Source organism: Elephas maximus, chromosome 8, assembly GCF_024166365.1.
Source record: "Elephas maximus indicus isolate mEleMax1 chromosome 8, mEleMax1 primary haplotype, whole genome shotgun sequence".
In the NCBI taxonomy this organism is placed as follows: domain Eukaryota; kingdom Metazoa; phylum Chordata; class Mammalia; order Proboscidea; family Elephantidae; genus Elephas; species Elephas maximus.
In genome coordinates, this window is record NC_064826.1 from 94,195,855 (window position 1) to 94,220,321 (window position 24,467).

Genomic DNA, 24,467 nt, shown 5'->3' on the forward strand with positions numbered 1-24,467 from the left:
CTGGATCAGGGATGTGACCTGGTAGGGGTGTTACAGTCCCACCCTAATCGTCTTTAACACAAAATTACAATCACAAAATGGAGGACAGCCACACACTATTGGAAATCATGGCCCAGCCAAACTGATATGCACATTTTTGGGGAGACATAATTCAATCCGTGGCAAATGCTTTCAAAATTCTGAAGGAAACATTTAATTCAAGATTCTATAACCTGGCAAATTAAAAATCTGAAAAATGGAGATGTTTCTAGAAAAGTAAGGTCTCGAAAATTGTATCTCCCATAAGCCCATTTCTCAGGAAGCTACCAGAGGATGTGCTCTCCGATAACAAGAAACTGTAATCACAAAGGAATCTCAAAATACAGGAAATAGGAGATCCAGCACAGGAGACACGCTAAGGAAAACCACAGAATGATGGTGAGGGGAGATCTCTGGATGATAAACATGGGAGCAAACATCTTCAGAAATATAAAATTGAGAGAATATCTTAGGCATCTCAAGATCTTAAAATCCAGACAATTGTTTTGGGAATAATTTGGGTGATGAATTAGGAATCAGTACATGGAAGGCAAAAACAATACTAACAAAACAAAACACAATAATGACAACAAAAAATCAAAACAACTTAATTCTAGGGAAGGCATAAGTAATCAGCTTATGAATCAGCTTTAAATATAATTGTAATAAAATAAATACCAAAGACTTTAACAAAAATTATAACTATGGATTGAATGTGACCCACAAAAAGAAATGTCAGAGTCCTAGCCCTGTAAACATGACCCTATTTGGAAATAGTTTTCTTTTGTTATGTTAAAGAGGTCATACCAGAGTAGGGTGGGTCCTAAATCTAATCACACAGAAGTGTCATAAAAAGAGCAGAATTGACACAGACACACACACAGAAGGAACTCAAACTCCAAGTGAAGATGCATCTACAAGCCCAGGAATGCCAAGGACTGTTGGCAGTTACTACAAACTAAAAAAGACAAAGAAGGAACTTCCCCTAGAGCCAACAGAGAGAGGAAGAGAGCCTAGCCCTGCTGATGCTCTGAATTCAATCTTCTAGCCTCCAAAACTGTAGTCATCCACTTGTGGTATTTTTTGTTATGACAGCGCTAAGTAACTAAGACAACTATTATTGAGAAGATGGGATATTGTAAGGGTACACGTGTGGTAAGTGTAGGAAAGAGAGCTAAATTGTCATCTTCCATTGTACAAAGTCCACCAAAAATGCCCAAACTTGAAAAATCAAGGAGCAGCAATACAAGCATGATATTTAGACATATGGAGGTAAACATCAAATAACCAACTAAAATAGCTTCAAGTGAGGATGGAGAAAAAAAAAAGGCTGGGAATCATTATAATTATAATTATGTGCATAAATTATCTTTGTACAAATGTCTTTAAAATGTAGCAGCACCCTTTCTTCAAATACCATCTTAATCAGCATGAGGTAGAGGCTGTGGCCTGAGTCTCCTCTCAGGTTCCATGGATAAAAGCTTAAAACCACCAGTAAGGAGTGATCAGCTAGACTGACCAACTAGGGAATAACCCAGAGGGACCCATCCTCCAGTGCATTCCTTATATCCCATGGCATTTCTACCACGGAATATCCTTTGTGTTATAGGAGTGTTACCAAAAAGTGTACTCCAAAGGCAACTATGGAAAGACCACTGGACTTGGAGTCATAAGCCCTGGATTCAAAGCTTTGCTCTACCTCTTACCTTAGACAACAGTAACATCTGTCAGTCGGCTTCCTTATCTATAAAAAGGGAATCTTTAACAGGACTGTTATGAGAATGAATTAAATAAGTACAGGCACATCTCGGAGATACTGTGGGTTTGGTTCCAGACCACTGCAATAAAGCGAATATCGAAATAAAGCGAGTCATGTGAATTTTTTGGTTTCCCAGTGCATATAAAATTTATGTTTACATTGTACAGTGGTCTATTAAGTGTACAATAGCATTATGTCTAAAAAAACAGTATATATACCTTAATTTAAAAATATTGATTAAAAAATGCTAAGCATCATCTGAGCCTTCAGCCAGTTGTAATCTTTGTACTGGTAGAAGGTCTTGCCTTGATGTTGATGGCTGCTGGCTGATCAGGGTGAAAGCTGCCGAAGGCTGGGGTGGCTGTGGCAATTTCTTAAGATAAAACAGCAATGAAGTTTGCAACATTGATTGACCCTTCCTTTCACAGAAGATTTCTCTGTAGCATGCGATGCTGTTTGATAGCATTTTATCCACAGCAGAACTTCTTTCAAAATTGGAGTCGATCCTCTCAAACCCTACCACTGCTTTATCAACTAAGTTTATGTAATATTCTAAATCCTTTGTTGCCATTTCAACACTGTTCACAGCATGGTCACCAGGAGTAGATGCCACCTCAAACCACTTTCTTTGCTCATCCGTAAGAAGCAACTCCTCCTCCATTAAAGTTTTATCATGAGATTGCAGCAATTCAGTCACATCTTCAGGCTCCACTTCTAATTCTCTTGCCATTTCCACTACGTCTGCAGTTACTTCCCCCACTGAAGTCTTTAACCCCTCAAAGTCATCTGCGAAGGTTGGAATCAACTTGTCCCAAACTTCTGTTAATGTTGATACTTCGACCTCCTCCCATGAATCACAAATGTTCTTAATGGCATCTAGAATGATGAATTCTTTGCAGGTTTTCAGTTTACTTTACCTAGATCCATGAGAGGAATCACTATCTGTGGCAGCTATTGCCTTACAAAACGTATTTCTTAAATAATAAGACTTGAAAGTTGAAATTATTCCTTGATCTATGGACTGCAGAATGTGTGTTGTGTTAGCAGGCATGGAAAGAACATTAATCTTCTTGTACATCTCCATCAGAGCCCTTGGGTGACCAGGTGCATTGTTAATGAGGAGTAATATTTTGAAAGGAATCTTTTTTTGAGCAGTATGTCTCAACAGTGGGCTTAAAATACTCAGTAAACCATATTATAAACAGATGTACTGTCATCCAGGCTTTGTTGTTCTATTTATAGGGCACAGGCAGAGTAGATTTTGCCTAATTCTTAAGGGCCCTAGGATTTTCAGAATGGTAAATGAACACTGGCTTCAACTTAAAGTCATCAGCTGCATTAGCCACTACCAAGAGAGTCAGCCTGTCCTTTGAAGCTTTGAAGCCAGGCGTTGACTTCTCTCTAGTTATGAAAGTCTTAGATGGCATCTGTCATGGATTGAATTGTGTCCTCCAAAAATATCTGTCAACTTGGCTAGGTCGTGGTTCCCATTCTTGTATGATTGTCTACCATTTTGCCATCTGATGTGATTTCCATATGTGTTGTAAGTCCTATCACTATGATGTTAATGACATGGATTAGCAGCAGTTATATTGATGAGCTCTGCAAGATTAGATAGTGTCTTAAGCCCATCCCTTTTGAAATACAAGAGAAACGAGCAGAGAAACACAGGGACTTCGTACCACCAAAAAAGAAGCACCGGGAGCAGAACACATCCCTTGGACCTGGGGTTCCTGCGCAAGGTTTCTAGTCCAAGGGAAGGCTGATGACACGGACCTTCCTCCAGAGCTGACAGAGAAAGCTTTCCCCTGGAGCTGATGCCTTGAGTTTGTACTTCTAGTCTACTTGACTGTGAGAAAATGAATTTCTGTTTGTTGAAGCCGTCCCCTTCTGGTATTTCTGTTACAGCAGCACTAGAGAACCAAGACGGCATCTTGTCTAATATGAGGCTGTTTCGTCTCCACTGCAAGTCTGCCGTTTAGTGTCGCCGCCTTCATCAGTTATCTGGCTGGAGCTTCTGGATGACTTGCTGCAGCTTCTACATCAGCACCTGCTGCGTCACCTGGCACCTTTATGTTATGGAGCTGGCTTTTTTTCCTTAAACCTTACGAACCAACCTCTGCTAGCTTCAAACTTTCCTTCTGCAGCCTCCTCACCTCTCTCAGCCTTCACAGACTTGAAGAGAGTTAGGGCCTTGCTCTGGATTAGGCTTTGGCTTAAGGGAATGCTGTATTTGAATCTTCTATTCAGACCACTAAAACTTTCTCCATATCAGCAATAAAGCTGTTTCACTTTGTTATTACGCGTGTGTTCACTGGAGTAGCACTTTTAATTTCCTTCAAGGACTTTTCCTTTGCATTCACAACTTGCCTAACTGTTTGGCACAAGAGACCCAGCTTTGGCCTCTCTTGGTTTTCAACACACCTTCCTCACTAAACTTAATCATTTCTGGATTTTGATTTAAAGTGAGAGACCTATGACTCTTCCTTTCACTGGAACACTTAGAGGCCATTGTAGGGTTATTAATGGGTTTAATTCCAATATTGTCGTCTCAGGGAATAGAGAGGTCTGAGGAGAAGGAGAGAGATGGGGAACAGCTGGTTGGTAGAGCAGTCAGGACACACACATTTATCAATTAGTTCACTGTCTTATATGGGCATAGTTTGTGGTGCCCCAAAATTACAATAGTAACATCAAAGATCACTGATCACAGATCACCATGACAAATATAATAATAATGAAAGTTTGATATATTGTGAGAATTACCAAAGTGTGACACAGAGACATGAAGTAAGCACATGTTATTGGAAAAATGGCACCAACAGACTTGCTTGTCACAGGGTTGCCACAGTCCTTCAATTTGTAAAAAACGCAGTATCTGTGAAGCACAATTAAGTGAAATGCAATAAAACAAAGTATACCTGTATGAATTATAAATTATGTTATATAACTGTACATGTATTGGGTAGTGTTACTTGCAGCTCGTCCACACTCATTCTGCATAACTTTGACTTCTTTCCCCAGTGGCATCCACAATCCTTTAGCTGGCGCGTGAGCCAGAAATTCCCTGGCATGTTCATTGCCTGGTACATCTGGTATACAGTTTTCTGGCTCAGTCTCATCTTCCTAAACAAAAGGAACAATGTATAAACAATAAGGCAATAAGGCACTGGCATTCTCCACCTACTTCATTGCCTGGCTTTCTCACAGGCAGCAGATCCCAATGGCATCATCAATTACTCTGTTAGAGAACTAGAAAGAAAGACAAGTTATACCTGACAGAAAAAAAATAAGAAAAAAAAAGTACCATGAAGAACTAAATAAGGAGAAAATTTAGCTATTCTTAGGGAGAATTTACTAGTAAAGCAGAAATCTGTTCTTCATGTAGCAATGATTTCTGAGCTCCAAGTTCTAATATAAATTAGATTCTAAGATCACAAAACAGTTTTTACTATCTCAAAATCTTTGTGACATGAGGCAAGATTTAAGGAATTAAAGCAGACAAACTTTTCTGGAGTAATAAAAAATAGTATGTTATATTAAAATAGTTTATCATACCTTGAAGACCACTGTCATGTTCTACAGTCACACACTGCTGAATCTCTGAAATGTATTTCACCACTGAAAAACTGCATTTACAACTACGGTGCTATTTTTTTAAAATATAAAATCCATTGCCGTAGAGTTGATTCTGACTGATAGTGGCCCTACAGGACAGAGTAGAACTATCCCATATGGATTCCAAGGAGTGGCTGGTGGGTTCCAACTGCCAACCTTTTTGTTAGCAGCCGAGCTCTTAACCACTGTACCACCACAAAAAAAAAAAAAACGGCTCCTTAAGATATAAGTTTCCATGAATATTAAATTTATAATGGAAGAATGTCTTTTTTTAAAATAATTTTTATTGTGCTTTAAGTGAAAGCTTAAAAATCAAGTCACTCTCTCACACAAAAACCCATATACACCTTGCTACACACTCCCAATTACTCTCCCCCTAATGAGACAGCCTGCTCTCTCCCTCCACTCTCTCTTTTCGTGTCCTTTTCGCCAGCTTCTAACCCCTCCACCCTTTCATCTCCCCTCCAGGCAGGAGATGCCAACATAGTCTCAAGTGTCCACCTGATCCAAGAAGCTCACTCCTCACCAGCATCCCTCTCCAACCCATTGTCCAGTCCAACCCATGTCTGAAGAGTCGGCTTTGGGAATGGTTCCTGTCCTGGGGCAACAGAAGGTCTGGGTGCCATGACCACCAGGGTCCTTCTAGTCTCAGTCAGACCATTAAGTCTGGTCTTACGAGAATTTGGGGTCTGTATCCCACTGCTCTCCTGCTCCCTCAGAGGTTCTCTGTTGTGTTCCCTGTCAGGGCAGTCATCAGTTGTAGCTGGGCACCATCTAGTTCTTCTGGTCTCAGGATGATGTAGTCTCTGGTTCATGTGGCCCTTTCTGTCTCTTGGGCTCGTAATCACTTTGTGTCCTTGGTGTTCTTCATTCTCTTTTGATCCAGATGGGTTGAGACCAATTGATGCATGTTAGATGGCTGTTTGCTAGCGTTTAAGACCCCAGATGCCACTCTTCAAAGTGGGATGCAGAATGTTTTCTTAATAGATTTTATTATGCCAATTGACTTAGATGTCCCCTGAAACCATGGTCCCCAGACCCCTGCCCCTGCTACGCTGGCCTTTGAAGCATTCAGTTTATTCAGGAAACTTCTTTGCTTTTGGTTTAGTCCAATTGTGCTGACCTCCCCTGTATTGTGTGCTGTCTTTCCCTTCACCTAAAGTAGTTCTTATCTACTATCTAATTAGTGAATACCCCTCTCCCACCCTCCTCCCCTCCCCTCCTCGTAACCACAAAAGAATGTTTTCTTCTCAGTTTAAACTATTTCTCAAGTTCTCATAATAGTGGTCTTATACAATATTTGTCCTTTTGCAACTGACTAATTTCACTCAGCATAATGCCTTCCAGGTTTCTCCATGTTATGAAATGTTTCACAGATTCCTCACTGTTCTTATCGATGTGTAGTATTCCATTGTGTGAATATACCATAATTTATTTACCCATTCATCCGTTGATGGGCACCTTGGTTGCTCCCATGTTTTTGCTATTGTAAACTGTGCTGTAATAAACATGGGTGTGCATATATCTGTTCGTGTAAAGGCTCTTATTTCTCTAGGATATATTCCAAGGAGTGGGATTGCTGGATCGTATGGTAGTTCTATTTCTAGCTTTTTAAGGAAGCACCAAATCAATTTCCAAAGTGGTTGTACCGTTTTACATTCCCACAGCAGTGTAGAAGTGTTCCAATCTCCCCACAGCCTCTCCAACATTTATTATTTTGTGTTTTTTGGGTTAATGCCAGCCTTGTTGGAGTGAGATGAAATCTCATTGTAGTTTTGATCTGCATTTCTCTAATGGCTAATGATCGTGGACATTTCCTCATATATCTGTTAGCTACCTGAATGTCTTCTTTAGTGAAGTGTCTATTCATATCTTTTGCCCATTTTTTAATTGGGTTATTTGTCTTTTTGCAGTTGAGTTTTTGCAGTATTATGTAGATTTTAGAGATCAGGCGCTGATCAGAAATGTCATAGCTAAAAACTTTTTCCCAGTCTGTAGGTAGTCTTTTTACTCTTGGTGAAGTCTTTGGATGAGCATAAGTGTTTGATTTTTAGGAGCTCCCAGTTATCTAGTTTTTCTTCTATGTTCTTTATAATGTTTTCTATACTGTTTATGCCATGTATTAGGGCTCCTAACGTCCCTATTTTTTTGGAAGAATGTCTTTTAAAAAATGATTTTTCCTCAAAGTTACCAAATAGTTCCTTTGGCCTTTTACTGCTTCTCTAAGTCTCACACGCACAGAAAGATATCGAAACTCTGCCTGGATGATGGAGAAGGGGTGCCTGCACCAGGGAGGCTAGGCTGGACGAGTGTTTGTCTCCTCAGACACGCCTGTTCTCTACGCTGAGGACAACTCAAGATACCAGGAGTGACCGAGACGGCACAGGATGTACTGAGGGCTGAGCTGGCGAGTCAGACGACAAAAATGAGGCCGCAGAGCTTTGAGAGGATGCATTCGCACATGAGAGAGAAAGAAGGGGAGCAACACATGGGGGCCTGCAGCGATTCCTTGGGGAACAGAAACATGGCTGATTAAGTTTCCACAAAAGGCACAGGCTGTGATAAAGCCAAAAATGTATGAACTGTCTGGTATCTGCAGGGAAGACACAAGGTAATTAAGGAAGGAAGTTTATCATAGCTAACACCATATTTGAAAATTAACTCATAATGTATCAAGGACCTAAATGTGAGAACTAAAATCATAAAACTCTTAGAAGAAAACACGGGTAATGCTTTGGGACCTAGTTTTTAACAATGGATTCTTAAATATGACATCAAAAGCACAAGCAACATAAGACAATATAGGTAAATTGGACTTCATAAAAATTAAAGACTTCTCTTAAGCAAAGGACTTCAACCACAAAGTGAAGAAACAACCTACAGACAGGGAGAAAAAAACCTGAAACCATTTATCGGATAAGGATTTAACATCCGTAATAGATAAAGAACTCCTACAACTTAAAAAGACAAACAACCCAATGAAAAAATGGGCAAAAGATTTGAATACACATTTCACCAAAGAAGATATTACAAATGGCCAACGAGCCTCAACATCATTAGCCATTAGTAAGATGCAAATTAAACCCATAATCAGATATCACTTCACCCCATCAGGGTGGTAAGATTAAAAAAAAAACACAACAGAAAACAACAAATGTTGGTGAAGATTTAGAAAAATTGGAACCCTCATCTCATCCATCCACTGCTAGTGGGAATAGAAATGTACAGTTGCTGTGGGAAACAGTTTGATGATTCCTCAAAAAGTTGAATATAGAACTACACTATGACCCAGCAACTCCACTCCTAGACATATACTCAAAAGACTTGAAAGCAGCCATATTAACAGACATCTTTACACCAGTGTTCATTGCAGCGCTATTCACAATAGCCAAAATGTAGAAACAATCTAAACGACCATCACTAGATGAATGGATAAACAAAATGTGGTATATATGTACAATGGGATATTACTCAGCCATAAAGAGAAACGAAGTCCTAGTAAATGCTACAACATGGATGAACCTTGAAAACATCATGCTGAGTAACATAAGTCAATCATAAAAGGACAAATATTGTATGATCCCACTTCTATGAAATATCTAGAATAGGTAGATGTATAGAGACCAGAGTTTACTAGTGGTTATCAGAGGTGGAAGGGAGGGGGAAAAGGGAAGCCATTGTTCAGGAAGCATTGACTATCTGTTTACAATGATGGAACACCTGGCACTGGATACAGGTGATGGTTGCACAGCATGGTTCATGTAATTGGTGTTCCTGAACTGTACATGTAAAAAAGGTTGAATTGGCAAGTGTTGTGTTATATTTTTTATACTAATAAAAAAGGTGGTTGGAAAGCCTTATGCAACTGTGTATGACAGCTATTGCGATTACAAGTATGTCTAAGAGAATAACCAAGAGTACAAAATTCATACTAACTTTAATAAGTCCAGGAGGAGGTTTTTCAGAACTACAAAGAAAAAAAACTCCATCGGCCATATTAATAGGAACATAAAAAATATCAGTGAGCAAAAGGCAACTGTCAGGACAAAATAAAAAGGATATCCTTGGCAAAACCTTAAAACTACATTATATCTAAAACAGTTAAAATATGTCCAGCACTTAGGGATCACATAAGCGAATAATTAAAAGTTGGCAGTTCAAACCCACCCAGCAGCACTACAGAAAAGGCCTGGAGATCTGCTTCTGTAAAGATTACAGCCAAGAAAACTGAATGGAGAAATTTACTCTGTAACACACAGGGTCTCCATGAGTCAGAATCAACTAGATGGCACAAGGCAACAACAGCGTATTACACCTAGAACTTAAATCATTCACTAACTTTTTAGAACTAAGTTGATCCACAATCAACGCCCACGGGAGCGGCAGTCAAGAAATCAAATGGCATATTGCATTGGGCAAATATGCTGCAAAAGACCTCTTTCAAATGTTAGAAAGCAAAGATGTCACTTTGAGGACTTAGGTGTACCTGACCCAAGCCAGGATATTTTCAATAGCCTCATATGCATGCAAAAGCTGGACAACGAATAAGGAAGATTGAAGAAAAATTGATGAATTTGAATTATGGTGTTGGTCAAGAAGATTGAATATACCATGGATTGCCAGAAAAACAAACAAATCTGTCTTGGAAGAAGTACAGCCAGAATGCTCCTTAGAAGCGAGGATGGCTAGATTCCAAATTTGGAAAATCAGCACCCAATGTCCGTGTCCACCTTAAAGTATTGACTACTGGCTATCAAACACACCACGTGGGTGTTTGGCTTTTAATCATGACTGCCTAATGAACTTAAAAAAAAGAGTGAGAGTGAGACAACTGAACATCTGGGCTATGTTCAACGCCTCTAAAATCCATTGCAGTGGAGTCAACTCCAACTCATACCGACACTATAGGACACAGTAGAACTGTCCCGTAGGGTTTCCAAGGAGTGGCTGGTGGATTTGAATTGCTGACTTTTTGGTTAGCAGCCAAATGCTTAACCATTCTGCCACCAGGGTTCCTCAACACCTCTACAAGGGAACACTTTGCTGAGAGAGGGCATCTGGCAACCGTGGCTGGTTTACAAGTGTGACTTGCCATCACAAATTTAGAAATATGGGAGCCCCAAAACAGGGGTAAATTTCTGAATTTTCTACAGTGAAAATGCATTGCTTGTAGAATCAGAAAAATAGTAATAAATGTTAAAAGAGTGAATTGTTCTTAGGTGCCATTGAGTCGGTTCCAACTCACAGCAATCCTGTGCACAACAGAACAAAACACTGCCCGGTCCTGAGCCATCCCTACAATCGTTATGCTTGAGCTCATTGTTGCAACCACTGTGTCAATCCACCTTGTTGGGGGTCTTCCTCTTTTCCACTGACCCTGTACCTTACGAAGCATGACGTCCTTTTCCATGGACTGGTATCTCCTGACAACATGTCCAAACTACGTAAGACGTAGTCTCACAATCTTGGATTCTAAGGAGCATTCTGGTTGTACTTCTCCCAAGACAGTTTCGTTCGTTCTTTTGGCAGTCCATGGTATATTCAATATTCTTTGCTAACACCACTATTCAAAGGCATCAATTCTTCTTCTGTCTTCCTTATTCATTGTCCAACTTTCACGTGTATATGATGCAATTGAAAATACCGTGCCTTGGGTCAGGCACACCTTAGTCTTCAAGGTGACATCTTTGTTTTTCAACACTTTAAAGAGGTCTTTTGCAGCAGATCTGCCCAATGCAATGTGTCTTTTGGTTTCTTGACAGCTGCTTCCAGGGGTGTTGATTATGGATCCAAGTAAAATGAAATCCTTGACAACTTCAATCTTTTCTCCCTTTATCATGATGTTGCTTACTGGTCTAGTTGTGAGGATTTTTGTTTTCTTTATGTTGAGGTGCGATCCATACTGAAAGCTGTGGTCTTTGACCTTGATCAGTGTTTCGAGTGCTCTTCATTTTCAGCAAGCAAGGCTGTGTCATTTGTATAACACAGGTTGTTAATGAGTCTTCCTTCAATCCTGATGCCCTGTTCTTCTTCATAGGGTACAGATTCTCGGATTATTTGCTCAGCATACAGACTGAATAGGTATGGTGAAAGGATACAACCCTGACACACACCTTTCCTGACTAAACCACGCAGTATCCCCTTGTTCTGTCTGAACAGCTGCCTCTTGATCTATGCAAAGGTTCCTCATGAGCACAATTAAGTGTTCTGGAATTCCCATTCTTTGAAGTGTTATCCATAATTTGTTATGATCCACACAGTTGAATTCATGTGAATAGTCAATAAAACCCAGGTAAACATCCTTCTGGTATTCTCTGCTTTCAGCCAGGATCCATCTGACATCAGCAATGATGTCCCTGGTTCCACGTTCTCTTTGGAATCCAGCCTGAATTTCTGGCAGTTCTCTGCTGATATACTGCCACAGCTGCTTTTGAATGATCAACAAAATTTTGCTTGCATGTAATATTAGTGATATTTCGATAATTTCCCCATTTGGTTGGATCACCTCGGGAACAGGCATAAATATGGATCTCTTCCAGTCAATTGGCTGGGTAGCTGTCTTCCAAATTTCTTGGCATAGATGAGTGAACACTTCCAGTGCTGCATCCATTTGTTGAAACATCTCAATTGATATTCCGTCAATTAATGGAGCCTTGTTTTTTGCCAGTGCCTTCCGTGCAGCTTGGACTTCTTCCGTCAGTGCCTTTGGTTCCTGATTATATGCTACCTCTTGAAATGGTTGAACGTCGACCGATTCTTTTTGGTATAATGACTGTGTGTATTCCCTGTATCTTTTGATGCTTCCTGTGTCATTTAATATTTTCCCCCTAGCATCCTTCACTATTGCAACTTCAGGCTTGATTTTTTCTTCAGTTCTTTCAGCTTGGGAAATGCCAAGCATGTTCTTCCCTTTTGCTTTTCTATCTCCAGCTCTTTGCATATGTCATTATAATACTTTGTCTTCTCAAGCCACCCCTCGAAATATTCTGTTCAATTTTTTTACTTCATCATTTCTTCCTTCTGCTTTAGCTACTGGATGTTCAAGAGCAAGTTTCAGAGTCTCTTCTGACATACATTTTGGTCTTTTCTTTCTTTTTTTTTAATGACCTCTGGCTTTCTTCATGTATGATGTCCTTTATATTATTCCATAACTTGTCTGATCTTTGGTCATTAGTGTTCAGCCCGTCAAATCTGTTCTTGAGATGGTGTCTAAATTCAGGTGGGATGTACTCAAGGTCGTATTTTAGCTCTCATGGACTTGCTCTGATTTTCTTCAGTTTCAACTGGAACTTGCATGAGAGCAATTGATGGTCTGTCCCACAGTCGGTCCCTAGCCTTATTCTGACTGATGATATTGAGCTTTTCCATCATCTCTTTCCACAGATGTAGTCGATTTGATGCCTGTGTATTCAGTCTGGTGAGGTCTATGTGTATAGTCGCCGTTTATGTTGGTGAAAAAAGGTATTTGCAATGAAGGAGTCGTTGGTCTTGCAAAACTCAATCATGTGATCTCCAGCATCACTTCTATCACCAAGGCCGTATTTTCCAACTACCAGTCCTTCTTCTTTGTTTCCAACTTTTCCATTCTAATCACCAGTAATTATCAATGCATCCTGATTGCATGTTCGATCAATTTCAGAGTACAGAAATTGGTAAAAATCTTCAGTTTCTTCATCTTTGGCCTTAGTGGTTGCTGCATAAATTTGGATAATAGTCATATTAACTGTTCTTCCTTGTAGGTGTATGGATATTATCCTATCACCGACAGCGTCGTACTTCAGAACAGATCTTGAGAGGTTCTTTTTGACAATGAATGCAACGCCATTCTTCTTCAAGTTGTCATTCCCAGAATGGTAGACCATAAGATTGTCCAACTCAAAATGGCCAATACCATCCATTTGACCACACTAATGCCTAGGATATCGATGTTTATGTGTTCCATTTCATTTTTGATGATTTCCAATTTTCCTAGATTCAAACTTCGTACATTCCAAGTTCCGATTATTAATGGGTGTTTGCAGCTGTTTCTTCTCATTTGTAGTCATGACACATCGGCAAATGAAGGTCCTGAAAGCTTTACTCCATCAATGTCATTAAGGTCGACTCTACTCTGAGGAGGCAGCTCTTCCCCAGTCATCTTTTGAGTGCCTTCCAACCTGGGGGTACATCTTCTGGCAGTATATCAGACACTATTCCACTGCTATTCATAAGGTTTTCACTGGCTAATTCTTTTCAGAAGTAGACTGTTGGGTCCTTCTTCCTAGACTGTCTTAGTCTGGAAGCTCAGCTGAAACCTGTCCTCCATGGGTGACCCTGCTGGTATCTGAATATCAGTGGCATAACTTCCAGCATCACAGCAACATGCAAGCCCCCAGTGTACGACAAACTGACACATGCGGGGAGCCATCAATAAGTTATTACATTTATTTATTGTATGTTTGTTTACTGTGTCCTAGGTTCTTTTTTGTTTTGTTCTGTTTTGATATGCCCAAATAGGCCAGGCCTATGAGCTACTTTGATTACTGGTGTCACTGAAGCTCGCACGTCCTGTCACCAGGTGGTTAGAGCTGCTACTAGGTATGTTGGCTCAGGAGTCTGTTTACTTTTCTTGTCTGGATTCAGTTCAGCTGTTTGAGTCGTCAGTCACTGAGTGTGTGCTGTAGGCTCTCACTTACAGTCTAGATGGACAGGGCTACGTAAGGGTGGTTGGAGCAGGTATATACCCTGTTGTACTATGTTAATAAGAGCCTATGCTGTTGAATGGGCCCACAAAGGTCTAGGCAGAGGTGAAAGGCATTCAAGGACCATGGACCCTTTATGCCTGTGCCTAGGCAAAAGGTCAGTGCCTGCCCTGAGTTCCTGGCTTAGGGGGCATGGCGATTTTTTAAAGCCATCAGACTGATTTGAGCGATTAGCCCTGAGCTCCCAGCTTAGGCGAGCTGGCAGTTTATTTGTTCAGTGTTTTCCTTCCCCAAATCTGGGAGACTGGCTCAGGTGTGATGGGTCCCACTTCCGGCCTAGGGGGCGTGGCAACCGCTGAACATTGCTGGACAGGGACTGGAGCAGAGCGGGAGGGGGAAGAAGAAAAGGGTTATTTTGATCCTGTGCGGGAGGTTAGACACTTGCGCAGAATTTTCCAGATCCAGCGTCGCTTCACCCTGGCTCCACAGGCTTGCGCAGACTCTCCGCTGCTCAGTTTCTTCCAACATGGTAAAACATGTCCTGTGAGCTATTGCTTGCCTCAGCCCACGTGCACCAAATGATCCAGGCTGCAGAGTGATGGCTAGGTCAGGTCTAGCACTTCTTTGTTGATTTTGAACTGTCTCTCCTTCCTCCTCCCACTCAGTCTAACTCCTCAACTTTGCTTTGATGTTCAGGTCTCCTAGATTGTCATACATAATCGATTCACTTGTTTTTTTGGGTCTTTGTTGAAAGAGGGACCACAGGAAGCATCTGACTACTCTGCCATTTTGGCCCCACCCTCTGTATTTTGGTTTTTAAGTCAACATTATTTCTGTAATTGTTTCAGGAATAAAATTCCTACTCTACACTTAACCAATTTGATATTCTCCCCCCTACAAAAAAAAGGACAGGCACAGAAACTGGAACCCTCATCTACTGCTGGTGGGTTGTAAATGGTACAGCCACTGTGGAAAACAGTTTGGAGGCTCCTCAACGTTAAACATAGAACTACTGTGTAACCCAGAAGTTCCACAGCTAGGTATATACCCAAAAAAAATGAAAGCAGGAATGCATACAGAGACTTGTACACCAGTGTTCACTGCAGCACTATTTACAATAGCCAAAAGAGGAGTGGATAAACAAAATGTGGTACATACATATAATGGAATACTACTCAGTGTAAACAGAAATGAAGTTCTAATACATGCTGCAATACGGATGAACCTTGAAAGCATTATGGTGAGTCAAATAAGTCAGTCATAAAATAACAAATATTGTATGATCTCACTTATACAAAATATCTAGAATAGGCAAATGTATAGAGACCAAATATCAGCAGTTACCAGTGGTGGGAGGGCGAAGAATATTGAATATACCATGAACTGTCAGAAGAATGTGAGGAGCCCTTATGGCACAGTGGTTAAGCTCTCATCTGATAACCAAAAGGTCAGTGGTTCAAACCTACGAGCCCTCCATAGGAGAAAGATGTGGCAATCTGCTTCTGTAAAGATTTACAGCCTTAGAAACTCTATGTCCTACGGGGTCGCTATAAGTCAGAATTGACTTGAGGGCAGTGGGTTTTTTTTGGTTGGCCAGAAGAATGAATAAATCAGTCTCAGAAGAAATACAATCAGAAAGCTCCTTAGAAGTGTGGATGGCAAGACTTTGGCTGCTTACTTTGGACACGTCGTTAGAAAAGATCAATTGCTAGAAAAGGATGTCATGTTTGGTGAAGCAGAGGGTCAGCAAAAATGAGGGAAGCCCTCAGTGAGATGCACTGACACAACAGCTGCAACAATAGACTCAAGTGTACCAGCGACCATGGAGATGGTGCGGGACCAGGCAGTGTTTCGTCCTGCTGTGCACAAGGTTGCCATAAGCAGAGCCTACTTGATGGCAATTACTAACAACAATGACAATAGGGGTGAGCAAACCCAGTGCCGTGGAGTCGATTCCGACTCACAGCGACCCTATAGGACAGAGTAGAACTGCCCCGTAGAGTTTCCGAGGAGCGCCTGGCGGATTCGAACTGCAGACCCTTTGGTTAGTGGCCGTAGCACTTAACCACTACGCCACCAGGGGGAAATGAGCAGTAATTGCTTAAGGGGCACTGAGTTTCTGTTAAGGGTGATGAAAAAAATTGGAAACAGTGCTGATGGTTGCACAACATGGGGAATATAATTACTGAAATGTACACGTAAAAATGGTTGCAATGTCAAATGTTTTGTTATATTTTTACCACAAAAATGAAAAAAGGGACAACTACAATAGGAAAAACAAAACTTAACTTTTAGACAATACCAAAGTTTCAATTTAAAAACCATACTCCCTGCAGAAGTAACTGGTCAACAACGATCGTGTCAGGCTCCATGCTGGGCTCCAGAAGGGAGAACTAAGGGCATACAGGCATTCCTAATTAAATCCCAAAAAGGATAAGATTAAAAGTCCTCTCAGAAATACCCACGTAACTCTTTATTATCTCCTGATAAAAGGAGATATAAAATGTTTTGTTTTCTTGGAATAACTCACTGCCATCAAGTCGATTTTGACTCACAGTGACCCTATAGGACAGAGTAGAACTACCCCATGGGGTTTTCAAGGCTGTAAATCTATAGAAGCAGATTGCCACATCTTTCTCCTGTGGCGTAGCTGGTGTATTTGAACCAATGACCTTTTGGTTAGCAGCCAAGCACTGAGCCACCAGGGCTCCTTCCTTCTTGGAATCGTTGTTGTTAGGTACTGCTGATTCAGTTCCAACTCACAGCAACCCTATATACAACAGAATGAAACACTGCTCAGTCCTGTGCATTCCTTACTATCATTGGTGTGTCTGAGCCCATTGTTGCAGCCACTGTGTCAATCCATCTCTCTGAGGCTCTTCCTGCTTTTCACTGACCCTCTACCTTATCAACCACGCTGTGCCTTTCCAGGGAATGATATATGTCCAAAGTACGTCAGATGAAGTCTCGCCATCCTTGCTTCTAAGGAGCATTCTGGCTGTACTTCCAAGAGAGATTTGTTCATTCTTCTGGCAGTCTGTGGTATATTCAATATTCTTCGCCAGCACCATAATTCAAATGCATTAATACCTCAGTCTTATTCATTGTCCAGCTTTTGCATGCATACAAAGTGCTTGAAAATATTATGGCTTGGGTCAGGCACACCTTAGTCCTCAAAATGATATCTTTGTTTTTCAACTTTTTTTTTGGCAGTAGATTTGCCCAATGCAATACATCATTTGATTTCTTGACTGCTGCTTCCAGAGGCATTAATTGTAGATCCAAGTAAAGTGAAATCCTTGACAACTTCAATATTTTCTCCATTAATCATGATGTTGCTTATTGGTCTAGTTGTGACAATATTTGTTTTATGTGGAGGTAATCCACACTGAAGGCTGTGGTCTTTGATCTTCATCAGTAAGTCTTCAAGTCCTCTTCACTTTCAGCAAGCAAGGTTGTGTCATCTGCATAATGCAGGTTGTTCATGAGTCTTCCTCCAATCCTGATGCCATGTTCTTTTTCATATAGTTCAGCTTCTCTGATTATTTGCTTAGCGTACAGGTTGAATAAGTATGAGGAAGGGCTTTAGTGAATGGCGTCTGGGGTCTTAAAAAAAGCTAGTGAGTGGTCATCTAAGATGCATCAATTTGTCCCAACCCACTTGGAGCAAAAGACAATGAAGAACACCGAAGACATAAGGAAAACATTAATCCAAGAGACATAAAGTACCACATAAACCAGAGACTCAATCAGCCTGAGACCCGAAGAACTAGATGATGCCTGGCTACCAGCAATGACTGCCCTGACAGGAAACACAACAGAGAGTCTCTGATGGAGCAGGAGAAAAGTGGGGTGCAGAACTCAAATTCTAGTAAAAAGACCAGACTTAATGGTCCTCCTGAGACTGGAGGGAGGGACCCTGGAAGACATGGCCCCCAGACTGTCTGTTAGCCCAAAACTAAAACCATTCCTGAAGCCAACTCTTCAGACATAGACTGGATTATAAAACATAAAATGATATTCGTGAAGAGTGTGCTTCTTAGCTCAAGTAGATACATGAGACTAAATGGGCAGCTCCTGTCTGGAGGTGAGATAAGAAAGCAGAAAGGAACAGCTGATTGAATGGACACAGGAAATCCGGAATGGAAAGGAGGAGTGTGCTGTCACAGTATAGGGAGAACAACTAGGGTCACATAACCATGTGTGTATAAATTTCTGTATGAGAAACTAACGTGAACTGTAAACTTTCACTTAAAGCAAAATTAAAAAAAAAAAAAGCGTGGCGAAAGGATACAACTCCGATGCCCACCTTTTCTGTTTTTAAACTATGCAGTATCCCCTTGTTCTGTTCAAGTGACTGCCTCTTGGTTTATGTACAGGTCCCTCGTGAACACAATTAAGTGCTCTGGAATTCCCATTCTTTGCAACTTACCCATAATTTGTTATGATCCACACAGTCAAATGCCTTGGCATAGTCAACAGAACACAGGTAAACATCTTTCTGGTATTCTCTGCTTTCAGCCAAGATCCATCTAACATTAGCAATGATATCCCTCGTACCACGTCCTCTTCTGAATCTGGCTTGAATTTCTGGCAGTTACCTCTCGATGTACTGCTGTAAATATTCTTAAATTTAGCAAAATTCTACTTTTATGTGATATTAATGATATTGTTCAATAATTTCCACATTCTGTCGGGTCACCTTTCTTTGGAATGGCCACAAACATGGATCTCTTCCAGTCAGTTGGCTGGGTAGCTATCTTCCAAGTTTGTTGGCATAGATGAGTAAGCACCTCCATAGATGAGTAAGCACCTCCAGTGCTGTGTCCATTTGTTGAAACATCTCAATTAATATTCCGTCAATTCCCGTAGCCTTGTTTTTTGTTCAGACAGTGTTCCGCTGCTATTCATAAGGTTTTCTCCAGCCAATTTTTTCAGAAGTAGGCTGCCCAGTCCTTCCTAGTTTGCCTTAGTCTTGAAGCTCCACTGAAACCCGTCCATTATAGGTGACCCTGCTGGAATTTGAAATACGAGTGGCATAGCTTCCAGCATCAGAGCAACACAAAGCCACCACAGTACAACAAACTGACAGACGTGTGGTGGTTTCTACGGATAGAACCCAAAAAACCAAACCCAGTGCCGTCCAGTTGATTCCGACTCATAGTGACCCTATAGGACAGAGTAGAACTGCCCCATAGAGTTACCAAGGAGCGCCTGGTGGATGTGAACTGCCGACCCTTTGGTTAGCAGCTGTAGCACTTAACCACTACGCCCCCAGGGTTTCCGTCTACGGATAACAAAAACCCAGTGCTTTCTATGGACAGAGGACCTCAAATTCCAGCAGAAGAGTCTCCAGTTCTAAGTCAGTGTGAATGTGAAATCCTGTAGAAGTGAGGGAAAGCAGAGTGGAAACCTCATGGGCTTAAAAGGTAAAAAGTTTTGGTTTGAATTCTGATACTCCTCCCTACTCTGTATTTCTGGCAAGTTTCTTAACCTTCTGAGCCTCAATTTCCTCATGGATAAATATTCCACAGCGTACATGTGAAAGCACTCAACAACACCAGCTTCTGTCCCTTCTGTTGAAGACAAATTGATGCTCTCAGCAGCCTTATGAGGCAGTGTAAGACTAGAGCATTACCATCACAAAAGCCAACATCTGGACCCAACAGAGAAGCCTCACCAAACCCAAGCCAGCCTTCACAGCTTTTTATAGATGTGTAGCTTTGCTTGGGTATGCCAGCTGATCTTGAGGGGAGGCTGGGTACAGCAGGGCAGTAGACTTCCCACACACACCATCCCCAGGCTGGGCTTAAGGCCTTCCTGGGCCATGTGATTCAGAGATCCCCCTTCTGTGCCTGACTCCAAGAATAACTGCCGTTTCCCCAAGTCTATTCTCATCTTCTCTGAACCTCATAAAATATGCACCATCATACATAAAATTATTTGTTAGAACCTTAAGAACAAGAGGAAGGCAAGCCAAGAACTCGGACCATCATTTTATTAAGTCAATCAGAAGCTACACCTGTAAGAGAAAAAATGAGGACAATCGCCCAAGCCTCCCGACACCTAGAGTGCTTTCACTGAGTTCCAACCGCCATTCTAGGCCAGCAATGCACTTCCTGCACTACTGCACTTCCTGCATTTCTATCCATGAGGGACTAAATCACTTGTCCAAGGGCAAACAGCCAGAGTGAAGGAGCCTGTTGCCCCAAAGCCTATATGCCAGTGCCCATGTGAAGCCTCACGTGTATGGGATCATCAGTAAATGTTTAGCTGGAATCCAAGAATTATTCTGGTATCACTTTTGTGAAAGATGAGGGACAAACCAGCCCAGAAACACTTTCTGATTTGGTGACAGCTGTTGTTCTGAATTCAGCTTTCTGGAAGTTCCCCCCCCCCCATCACTGCTCATTTAGTCACTTTTTTTAAAAAAATTGAGGTATAATTCACATACCATATTTATCAAAGTTTGTTTCTTCTTCTTCTTCTTCTTCTTTTTTTTTTTAAAGAGTTCAGCTTTTTATTGAACATGTTACAAAAGGGGTTTAGTCAAAAAGACCAAAGGCCATGTCAATGTCAGACTCCTCAAATTCTTCTTTGTTTCCACTTTCTTCTCCTCAGCTAGAGCAGCAGTGGTGGAGGGGCAGGGCCTCCTGCTGATGCAGTGTCCCCTGCTGGGGCAGTTTCATCTGCCCCTTCATTGTAGATGAGGCTCCCAATTTGACACTGGACAGGGTCTTTGTAAACCAGCCAGGCCAGAAAGGTTCAACAGTTACCTTTGCTGCTTTAATGAGGGCATTGATCTTATCCTCCATGACCATCTCCTCATTGTTGTGCAGGATGAGGGCTGAGCAGATACAGGAGAGCTTCAACACGAACACTAAGGCCACAATGCAGGCGAGGGCTGGGCTGGTGGCTGCCAGGTGCAGATGAAGTGAGGGCCTCACCGGCAATGTGGCCTTAACTTCCTCAGAAGACCCAAGCACTTTAGCAGCAGCTGAGGAGAGGGGCTCATAAGTTTTGACACAACGTTCCAAAATCAAAATACCATGAAGCTGGGGGAGACAGCAACCAGAAGGATGGATCACTGCCAACTCTGTGGTAGGGTTTGAGGTTGAGGGTGTGCATAGCGTTAAAACCCAAAACCACACCTGTTGCTGTCTACTCAATTCCAACTGTGGTTATAATCCCATTTGGGAATAGGTTTTCTTTTCTTTGTTAAGTTTCTACATGTACAATTTATTTACATTGGTTACATTCTTCTAATTGGGCAACGATTCTCACCCTTCCTTTCTGAGTTGTTCCTCCCCAATTAAGATAAACTTACTCCCCTCTAAAATTCCTATCTTTTGAGTTGCTGTTGTCAATTTGATGTTATATAGATAGTTCTTAAAAGAGCATAATGCTCAAGGAACACCGTTTTTTTTTTTACTAGTTAAGCTAAATTATTGACTTAAGGGGATATTTTTGGTTTAAAGTTTGAAGATTATCGCAGGGCAATAGTTTCAGGGATCCATTCACCCTTCATGACTCCAGAAAGTCTGAAGTCGATGAGAATTTGAAATTCTGTTCTGCGTGTTCCCCCTTTTGATCCAGATTTTTCTATAAACTCTTCAATTAAAATGTAGCTCGGCACCATCCAGTTCTTGTCTCATGGCAAAGGAGGCAGTTCATGGAGGCAATTAGCCACATATTCCATACCCTCCTATTCCTGACTCTCCTTCTTCCTCTGTTGCTCCAGGTGAATAGAGACCAATTGTTGTGCCTTGAATGGCCACTTGCAAACTTTTAAGACCCCAGGCACTATGCAACAACAAACTAGGAGGTACAACAGAAGCACTAAACCATATTAGGCCATTTAACTGGGATGTTCCATGAAACCATGACCCTAAACCTCCAAGCCAAGAAACCAAATCCCATGAGGTATTTGGTTGTACATAAGCAGCTCCAGCAGCTACTCTTTTATTTTTATTATTTTGTCATTGTAAATGTATCTATCACACAACTTTTGCCAATTCAACTTTTTACAGGTGTACAACTTATTGATAGGAATTACAATAATTGGCTGTGCAACCCTACCCTTAATGTGATTTTTCATCATCACCTGCCTTTTGCCCCCTCTCTCCTGCCCCTGGTAACCATTAGTGAACTTTGGTATCTATATATTTGCCTTTTCTCATCTCTTTATATAAGTGAGGTCGTATGATATTTGTCCTTTTGTGATTGACCTATGGATTTTGGACTTGCCAGCCCCCACAATCCCCTGAACCAATTCCTCAAAATAAATTTCTCTGTCTTGAGCGTTATGATTAACCCTGCTAGAGCAGTCGTTAAGCTTGGCTGCTAACAAAAAGGTAGGCAGTTTGAATCCACCTTGTCCTATAGGATCCCTATAGGGTTGTTAGGAGTTGGAATCCATTAGATAGCAACGGGTTTGGGGTTTTGTTTGTTTGTTGGCTTTTAAATGTACACATATATCTTACTGGAAACTCTGGCTGCATAGTGGTTAAGTGCTACCGCAGCTAACCAAAGGGTCGGCAGTTCTAATCTGCCAGGCGCTCCTTGGAAACTCTATGGGGCAATTCTACTCTGTCCTGTAGGGTCGCTATAAGTCGGAATCGACTCGATGGCACTGCGTTTCGTTTTGGGGCTTATATATCTTACTGGTTCTGTTTGTCTAGAGAACCTAAGATAAAAAAAAAAAAAGATAAAAGTAGGGATGAAACTGACACAGACACAGAATCTCTACTCTGTTAAGTGTGGCCGCTCGGGAGCACTTGAGTGAGAGAGAGCTGGGAAGGAGGGTGGGGGAACTCGGATGCCTTCAAGGGCCTCGCAGGTTTGTCAAAGACAGAAGCATATCAATGGAGCCTGAGGAGTCCTGAAGGGGTCGCCTTTCTCCTCAGGAAGAGCCAAACCCACAGACTCACGTGGGCCTCGGAGGAGCTGCCCAGGGTTTAGCCTCCATTTCCCCCTCCCAGGCCGAGGCCGAGCGCCGAGGACGCCGAGGGAAGGGAACCTTTCTCTCCACCGAGGACGAAAGGTGAAAGGTGAAGTCAAAGGGCCGCGACACCCGGGCACCAGTAAACGGCGGCTGGGTTACCGCTGGGGTCCGACGGGGAGAGCGAGGGTGAGACTGCAAGGGGAAGAGACGGGCGGCCGGGCCCACCCGCCCACCCGCAGGGGTCCCCGAGGACCCCCACCTAACGCACCAACACGGAGCCCGGGCGACCCCCAGGCCCCACGCGGGAAGCCGACTGTAGGCCCCGATTCCTTCCAGAAGGTCGGGCGGGGACTCACAAGGACTCCAGGTGCTTGAGCTGCTGCAGCTGCTGCGCGTCGTGGCGCCGCCGTTTCTGCTCCCGGCGCCGCTGCAGCTCCTGCTCGGGCGGCTCCCGTGGCCGCCGCGCGCCCCCAGCCGCCGCGTCGTCGCGCCGCGGCCGAGAGGACATCGCGGCCTGCGCTGCTGAGCCGAGGACCGCACTTCCTCCGCGCGGCACCGGCTCGGCCCCGCAGCGTCCCTCCTGCCACCGTCCAGACCCCGCCCGGGCAAGGGCCGGCGACTCCGCCAAGGCCACCTGATCCGCCGCCGTTCGGCAGACGGGCCGTCCGCCTCCCAACAAAGCGGCCCCCCAATACTATGCCTTCATCGCTTGTCCACGCCGCCTGGCCACTGGTGCCAGAGGCCGGAGCGCACCCCTGTGGAGCCGAGGGGGTGCCGGACGCTCGTGGCCTGAGCCCTTCCTCGCACGCCTTGGGTTCCCTGCCCCGCACACATAGCTCGTGGGGCAGGTACAGCCTGCCGCGTTCTGGTCCCCAATCCTGTAGGCAAGGGACCGTGTCCCACTCATCTTTGTATCCTTTCCGTGGCTAGACACACAGGAGCAGCTCAATACCAGTTAGTAGAAGTCATCCATTTTGGGAAGAAAGCAAGATTCGCCATAAAAATTCTCCGATTTCCCAGATAATGTGAACCATGGTTAAAGCACATTCAATGTGTACTGATTTAGGCAAGATTTGGGTGCTGGAAATCAAAATGGAAGCTAGTATACGCTGAGCTCTTGTTATGTGGCAGTCATAAGCTAAGCCCTTAAAAATTTATTTTAATCTTCAAAAAACTTTATAAATACTGTAATTATCTGTATCTGTTACCATTATTTGGCAGAAAAAGGTCCAGAGAGTTAAGTGGTGGGGCCAGGATTCAAAGGTGTTAGGTGCTTTATTAGGTTTTATTCATAAAATATATCTGATTTGTGGAGCTATGATAATTGTTTTAGCTTTGAAATAATGGAGAAAAAACACAAAGGAAGCAAAAATAACAGCAGAAGGAAAAATTTGCTTCAAATGTGGTATTCAATATGGTTAATACCAAAAACAAATTAGTTCATTCA

At 42.4% G+C, this 24,467-nt stretch overlaps 1 protein-coding gene and 1 pseudogene across 1 annotated transcript; both read right to left on the bottom strand.

Annotated features, from left to right (window-relative positions):
- Nucleotides 1–2,943: 2,943 nt before the first annotated feature.
- Nucleotides 2,944–23,927, bottom strand: LOC126081591 (uncharacterized). Its single transcript, XM_049893559.1, has 3 exons — nt 23,774–23,927; nt 23,377–23,689; nt 2,944–4,903 (listed from the first exon to the last, which is right to left on the bottom strand). Exons 1-3 carry the CDS (start codon nt 23,925–23,927, stop codon nt 4,720–4,722), a joined length of 651 nt encoding a protein of 216 aa, XP_049749516.1. The 3' UTR covers nt 2,944–4,719.
- On the bottom strand, nt 20,622–21,604 carry LOC126082089 (60S acidic ribosomal protein P1-like; annotated as a pseudogene).
- Nucleotides 23,928–24,467: the final 540 nt, after the last annotated feature.